The sequence below is a fragment of the Xiphophorus hellerii genome, chromosome 23 (assembly GCF_003331165.1).
Source record: "Xiphophorus hellerii strain 12219 chromosome 23, Xiphophorus_hellerii-4.1, whole genome shotgun sequence".
Classification (NCBI taxonomy): Eukaryota; Metazoa; Chordata; class Actinopteri; order Cyprinodontiformes; family Poeciliidae; genus Xiphophorus; species Xiphophorus hellerii.
In genome coordinates, this window is record NC_045694.1 from 13,677,327 (window position 1) to 13,685,427 (window position 8,101).

At 38.4% G+C, this 8,101-nt stretch overlaps 1 protein-coding gene across 1 annotated transcript; it reads left to right on the forward strand.

Moving 5' to 3' along the window:
* The first annotated feature begins 328 nt into the window (after positions 1 to 328).
* stx5a (syntaxin 5A) lies at positions 329 to 7,893 on the forward strand. Its single transcript, XM_032555356.1, is given in 13 exon segments — positions 329 to 458; positions 865 to 1,092; positions 3,505 to 3,575; positions 3,789 to 3,844; positions 3,952 to 4,022; positions 4,110 to 4,166; positions 4,168 to 4,227; positions 4,478 to 4,534; positions 4,651 to 4,732; positions 5,700 to 5,786; positions 5,930 to 6,033; positions 6,282 to 6,403; positions 6,712 to 7,893. Coding segments are annotated over 12 exon segments (990 nt in total). The 5' UTR covers positions 329 to 458; positions 865 to 1,029; the 3' UTR covers positions 6,872 to 7,893.
* Positions 7,894 to 8,101: the final 208 nt, after the last annotated feature.

Below are 8,101 nucleotides of genomic sequence, written 5' to 3' on the forward strand. Positions count from 1 at the left end.
AACACCATGCGTGTTATTTATTTTTAAGAATAACAAGAGTTAATAGTTTCAGTATCTGTGCTGCCTTTGGTACTCTGCTGTTGGAATGTCAGGAAAAAAAAAAGTTGCCCCCTGGTGGTCAAATGATGAATACCCAGTTATATTACCCCTCAAACTCATCAGTGTTTTGTATTTTTCATTTACTATATTCGTTATGTAAAATTAACTAAAATAAGTTAAATCTAGTTGTTATTTTCTTGTCCTATGTTGGTTATAATTTAATTTTAATTACCTCTATGTAGGAGAAATGTTGCCCTCTGGTGACGAAAGCGCCACAACTCCGGGGACTTTCAGTAAAGGAGACGTGGCAGTGACGTCAATTCCGGAAATGACCCGGATCGAAACTTTAACTGTAGGGTTGGTTACTTCTCATCAGAAACATCGAGAAGCCACATTAAAATGGTGTGATATCGACTCAAGTAAGTTGAAACAAAGACTAATTTTGAAGTTTCAAGCCAGAAAAGACTTCATCTTATCAGTTTAGACATTGTTACGTCACGGTAATTATGAAGGAATCGCTCGAAAAACCTGTTAGCATCGCTTAGCTAACGTTAGGCCGTGATCAGCTGTGCGTCGTGGTGGGCGGCCTGTTCTTAGACTTCAGATTAATCATCCTTACCTAATGATATGTATATTTAGCTCTCAGTAGGTTTCTGTGTTAGTTACGACCGACGTCTCTATTTATCATCTAGTTTTTTCTAGTCGACGTCAACATATTTGTAGTTGTTGAAGTCGACGGTGCCGGTTGAGTGTTGTTGTATTTCTCATCGCATCTTCAGAGAGGTTTACATATGTTTTTTTTTATTTATTTATTTTCTGTCACAGATATGCGTGTGCTTATGTTAATGAAGAACACCCCACCTTGGATGTAGGTTTCTCGGGACATCTGGTGGTCTTCCTGCTCATTATTCACCAGACCCGCTTGAGAAGGAGGATCCGGTCGTTTCTAGTGATCCACAGCTGGTTTCTTATCCTCTAATCGGCGGCACGATGACGTGCCGCGACCGAACCCTGGAGTTTCAGTCGGCCTGTAAATCTCTCCAGGGCAGACAGGTATGTTGGTGGAAACACCCTCATCATCATAGCACAACAATAACACCATCAAAATTGTCCCAAACTTCAATACATACACGAACACATAGCCCACATGAGGTCATTTAAGTTTATAATCAAGTATAACCAACTATATAGACACTTCTGCTTAGCTTTACATTTTTTCGTATTTATTTTTGTGGTTTGGTTCCACTTTTGGTTTCTTCAGAGTTAGACAGAGCGCCAACTCCAGTTTAAAAGGCAGATCTTGATTCTGCTCATTTCAACAGGTTGTTTATATTTTGTACCAATAACTTTAATTGACAAAATACAATTTGTCAATTGTATTCATATTTTCAGGTTATTTCTTTATTTTCTATTCAAATAAGTTCAAAAACATTGTATAAAAGTATTTAGTAGAAGACTTAAATTGAGGTTATTAATGAATGATTAAAAGTGCAGGAAAAGGGGCCTTTTGGTGATACTTGCCTTATCTACATGACACAAAAAGCTCTGAGAATGTTTTGTAATTAATATCTTCAATATTTGTTTGCAGTTTTACAAGTAAAAACATATTGTTGGACCGCTTTTTAAATGAAGTGAATTTAAATGTTCCCGATGTTCCCACAAACATGCTGAAGGCTGCTGCTTCTGAAAGTAATTAAACTAAATGTTTGGGAAATTAAACCCAAAAAGTTGTTGGTTTAGGTTTTTTAAATCATTATTTTGACACTATCTACAGTAGACGTTGACATTTCGTAGCCAAGGTGTGAAAGCACTACTGTACATTAACAGTTTTACGTAACTGTTGATGTTATCAATCCATTTCAAGCTAAAGTGTTAACAAGATACGTTTGATCAGTTTTTGTATTTAACGTTGGTTCTTTATGTGAATCATATTGTCTTTAAAATGATTAAATATCTTACTGAAACTTGCTTAAACCCTGTGATATATTAGTTAATAAATTCTTTCAAATAGACATTCTGCAGCAAATTAACCACAGTTCGGGATATCAGAATCTAATTAGTTGTATGTATAGAATGGAAACCTGCTAATTGAACCATGAAAAAGAGCAAGTGGAAAAGCTTTTCTTTAAACAGAAAACTAAACTTGTGGGTGATTGCATGCAGTGAAAAACTTTAAAAATAAGTCACGTGAGGAGAGAAGCTATCATTCTGCCAATTTGTCTTAAGTTTAAGCAGTGTCCACAATTAATTTTGGAATGAAAAATATTTACAACATTTGTAGTCCAGAGACGTTGTTCACCGCTTTTTCAAATCATCAGGAGGCCTTTCAGATGAATGGTGTTGCCACAACGTCAGGGGTTTATTCATTAATTTAAATTAAAACAAGAAGACGTACAATATTTTTACTAGAGGTGTGCTGATCGATCGGCCACCGATCATAATTGGCTGATTTCCATGAAAAAGTGTATGATCGGTGATCGCTGATCACGGTCTCTTGATGCTGATCACCTGTATCTCATTCGCAGCCTGCGTGTGCAGCTGTCTCCTCTTGCCTTCACACTGCGCAAGCTTGCAGCAGTAAATCCTAAGCATTGTGGTGTGGAACTTGAACGCTCTGAGAGTGAATGGGGAAGTTTGCGTGTTGCGGTGGAAAATTACCTCGGGGGTGAAGCACGTCAAAATGCATCAACACAACTTATCTAATGTGACATTTAAAAAACACTTGGAGTTTGGCTACATCGAGGCTCAATGCAGAAAAAAAGGACATCCAGTAAAGCAGCGTACAACTACCAACACTCACCCGGATTAGCATCACAGGTCAGAATTCGGTCGGATTGTTTATTTTGATGCAGCCTGCGTTTGACTTTGAATGAATGTTTTCTTTTTTAAACATTACTTGATATAGGCAGATTTATTTGACTCATGTATAATTTATGGTACTGAGAGCCTTACTATAAATATTTATTTTACTGATTGCAGGTTTTTCAGTTGTCCTTTTGACTGAATAGCTGCTGTATTGTGCCTGCAAGTATTTTGCATGTCTTCTGCCTAAATTAGGTATATTTATTGCCAGATCATTTTTTATTTTGTCAGATCATATAGTAGCATTTATACCTAAAGCAAAAAAATTAACAGTCACTCCAGGTGATCGGCAAAGAGACGGCCTCATTGGTCATCTGTATCGGAATCGGCAGTAGAAAATCTGATTGGAGCATCCATAATTTTTACAGACTTTTTTTTTTTTCTAGAAAAATTAATTGACAATGCACTGATTTCTTTTTACAAAAACTGTCTTATTAGAATAAAGAGTAAAAGGTAATGTGGGATTTTTTTACCAGGGAAACTGAAAGATGATAAACTCCCATTTCTTCCCCTTTGGTGATAAAGTGGAGTCATATAGAGAAACACATTGTATGTTCTTCATGTAGGTCTGATCAGTTTGTTCTTGTGTTCCTCCTGTAGCAGAATGGAGTGCAGCCCAGTAAACCAGCTCACAACGCCCTCAGGCAACACAGCGACTTCACACTTATGGCCAAGTAAGAGCCTCTTTCTCTGCCTCCATGTGTGTTTTTACAGCTCAGATATTTGCTCACACTACATGTTTTTAAGTGTCAAAGTACACTCACCCATATGTTTTACTTTAAGTTATTGGAGAAAATTTATGAAAAGCAAAATTAAAAATACATGGAAGAAATGCTCTTTAACGGTGCGGTTGGCTGATAAAGCTGCGTTTCTGTTTGCTCTTGTAGGAGAATTGGGAAAGACTTGAGCAATACGTTTGCCAAATTGGAAAAACTAACTTTTTGTAAGTATTCATTTTATTTATGTTTTACATTGGTTCTGCAGTAATAAAAGCTTTGTGCAGCTTTGATCAAAACGCTGATTCTGTTTGCTGCCGGTGTGATGTTTCAGTGGCGAAAAGAAAATCTCTATTTGACGACAAGGCGGTGGAGATAGAGGAACTCACCTACATCATTAAGCAAGTGAGTTGATTTAGCGGTGAGCTTAGTGTGAGTTTACACTCGGTGAAATGTTTCCACACTGACTCATCCTTCTGTTTGTGTCTGCAGGATATCAACAGTCTGAACAAACAGATCGCACAGCTGCAGGACCTGGTGAGGTCCCGCAGGCGCTCCGGGTGGCCGGCACATCCAGACCCACTCAAACACCATCGTGGTGTCGTTACAGGTAGCCCACAGTCTCCCTTTCAGACTCCACAGGCAAATGGAACCTAAATGATGATAAACCCTCTTTAACTTTGGCCAGGATTAACAGCCTGTGCAAAGTAAAAACTAAAATATATCAGTTTTTTGTTGTATTTCTTTTAACTAAGAGAGTAGAAAAGAAGCAAATGTGTTTGTATTATGTTTGCATATAAGTAGAAGACATTTGGTGTGGTCTGAAAATATTAAATATTTCATTTTTGTCTTGTTTGCAGTCCAAACTGGCATCCATGTCTAATGACTTTAAATCAGTCCTAGAAGTTCGAACTGAGGTGAGAGATTTTTTTCTTCCCATAATATTGCATCTTCAAAAACATATTTTTTCATTTTTAGGTTGTAGTAAGATCTTTCTTTCCTTTTTAATATTTATCGCTTAAATTTTCCACAGAACCTGAAGCAGCAGCGCAGCAGGAGAGAGCAGTTCTCCCAGCCTCCTGTAGCGTCTTCTCCTATGATGGCCAATAACTTCAGTAAGTCTGAACGCTTCTTGGCTTCATGCATGATCAATCAGCTTTATATGGGTGGCATTAAAGTAAAGACGTATAGCTCCATTGTGGCGCGTTTACTCTGCACTGATAAAGCCAGACGTGCCAAAGCTGCGTTTCTGGCTGAACAGCCCATGTGGTCTGGGGAGATAAGCAGCTGCAGTTAATTCAAATCAAAAGCTAGAATGTTATCTGGACAGCCCAGAGGACATTTAGAGGAGGCTCTAAAGTTTCTTTTTTAGAAATGGAAGCTTACATTTACGGTCATCTGTGTGTGGAAGAAACACACCCCTAACGTTCGTTTATTCAGAAATGATCGCCTACATTAACCATCTTACAGTTTACCTGGAAGGCGTGTCTGCCTCCTACTTTCTTAATCATGTAGATAATTTTTATTTAGATATTTCTATTAATTTACTAATATTATTTATTCAATAGGGTCAAATGCAAAAACATAAATGAAAACAATCTACTGCCTGCATCATTGTGTATATAATTATAGCTAATTAGCAACACTGACCCCTAGAAGGACTTTTCTTTAGACCAGGCCTAGATGGGTAAATAATTTCGGTGTATAAATTACCACATAAACCAAAAATCCAAAGAGTTGAATAAAATCACCTAAGAAATAAATTTTTAATCCAGAAATGTCAGCCTGCTGATAAGTTTGCCCAGTACATGCAATCAGTACTTTGTTCACATAAATACATTTACCCCAATAACTGTATTTTGATCATGTGCTGTGGATTTTCATGAATTATTTACATTATGAACAGATTCTATGAGTCAATTGCTTTTGCACATCAACACTGAGCATGCTCTTCAGGTTTACTAGCACAGCCTAGGTTGTGGTGCCAGTACAGCTGTTGCAGTAGTGAACTGCTCGAAGTCTTTGTGAATGATTCTTATTGTATTTGGTCGTCTGTAATGCAAAGATTAAAAAATATTTTAGGGAGCCGCAAAAAAGGGGCCCAGGAGCCGCATGCAGCTCGCGAGCCGCGCAATGACTACCAGGGCTATACAACCTCAAATTTAAAAGGTACTCCCCCCCCCTGGAACGCTTGCCTCACACAGCGGGTATTAGCAGCAACTGTATGTGCCCGCTGTTCTTTCAGCTTTTCCGCTGTAAAATTTAGGGTTCTTATCAAATCCCGTTTATCGTGTGTGTGTTTTTCCTTTCAGAAAGCTCGGTGCTGATGCAGGACGAGTCCCGGAGCATGGGGGATGTGGCCATCGACATGGACTCCCAGAGCAACCCTCTACAGCTCCAGCTCATTGATGAGCAGGTACCCGGCTGCTGCTAGTCACTCGTACTGATGGACGAAATAGAAACAGCAAATTAAGAGCAGACATTTAAACATCATTCTAGTTTGATAGTACTTTAAAATCACTGAGACTTTTTGGGGAAACCCAGATGGACTCTGAGACTTTTCTTGACATCAAAACTGGACATTCCTAATTTGCTGCTATTTTACTGCAGACATATTGCACATATTGTCTTTTTTTTCTTTTATTAAATTCTTGATGTTTCCAGGACTCGTACATCCAGAGCCGTGCAGACACCATGCAGAACATCGAGAGCACCATCGTGGAGCTGGGCTCCATATTCCAGCAGCTGGCTCACATGGTGAAGGAGCAAGAAGAGACCATCCAGAGGTGAGAGATGCATGAGGACAGATCATATTATTCTCATATCTCTAATACTACTAAAGGGAACAACAACTAGAGAGTAAAACCTCAAATATGTCTTCTGGAAATAAAAAGCTTTGGAAGAATCTCAGAAAGGGAATTCTGCCATGTTTGAAACCCAGTGACGAGAGGAACATGTGTGGCTAAATGTTTGTACTGTCAGCATTGTACATACACTGAATCTGTCAGATATTTAGTGGTTAATGTTTTAAAGATGGCTGATCTGATAGAAACACAGACATTACTGTCCCCTCTAACTGGTCGTCTCCCTGCAGGATTGACGCCAACGTGGAGGACACACAGCTGAATGTCGAGGCTGCGCACACAGAAATCCTGAAATACTTCCAGTCAGTCTCCTCCAACCGCTGGCTGATGATCAAGATCTTTCTTGTCCTCGTAGTTTTCTTCATCATCTTCGTTGTCTTCTTCGCATAAAGAAAAGGGTTGGGCGCGTAAAAGAGAGGAAAAGCATATTAACTGAAGCTGATGTTGGACCGGGAGACGTCCACATCACACACTGAGAAGACGGACTTCTTTAGAACGGTTTCATGCCAGCTTGGGGGTGAATTCAAACAAACATGGACTCCAGTTATTTCCAAGCTATGGACTCATGGTTCAACACTTTGAAAGATGAAGTGATTGAGCTCTGTCCAAACAAAACAAATAAATGGTGTAAAATCTCCAGTTTGTAGAGAGGAAAGACTTCTCTGCGTTGTACTTTGACCAATTCTTTGTAGACATTTAATCAAAATGGCTGTAATTTAATAGTTTGATTCTGCAAACTGTCTTATAAAAAATGTTGTTTCTTCTTCTTTACCCCCTTTACTACCTATTTTTTTACTTTCATTTCAACAGCAAACAATAGAACCGGAATCTATTCTCATATTAGTTTTCTTAATGTTACTGGGAGAGATAATACCTTGTCTAATCATTATTACTAAATTTATCATTCATTTATGCTGTGAACTATTTTATCCAGTTACATTTTGTTCTGCTTTATTTGCCAAATGGGAACGCTCTTTAACCTGTGACATGACGCCGAAGAAGTCGGGTACAGTCAGCTGAACTTAAGTCTACAGAATAATTTGATGTAGAAATATATTAAAAGAATTGTCACTGGAAATGTCTGGGAGTCAAGCGTTTCAAGTAGTGAAGGGATTAAAGGGACTCATTCATTCTGCGCCCCACAGAGGATCAGAGCTAATGAAGGGGTTTCTCTACTAATGAAGTAACTCAAGCTGCCAGATTCCCTGGAAGTTTCTGGTTGGTTGTCTGCCCTCTTTACCTAATGTACAGGATGTTATTTAAATGATTGTCTCCTTTTGAGAAGACATGGTTCCTATTCTCCCACCAGTTTCTTTTAGCCAAATGCCTTGACTTCATTGTACAATGTGCAAATAGTTCTAATGATGTATTGATGAGCGAGTGCACAGTAATAAAACAAAATTGGTTCTTGATGCTGATGTTTGGAGTCTGTTTTTTGTGGTGAGATAATCAGGAGAATCAGATTTTTAGTTTCTATTTGCCACAATGACGTGGTTTTTGTTTTAGTCTTTTATCTCTAATTTATGTGCAGTTTTGGTGAAGTGGTTTCATTAACTGAATAGTTTTCAAATTGCATGCTAAGAGGCACAATGTACAGAATCAACCAACTTTCTACAGAAT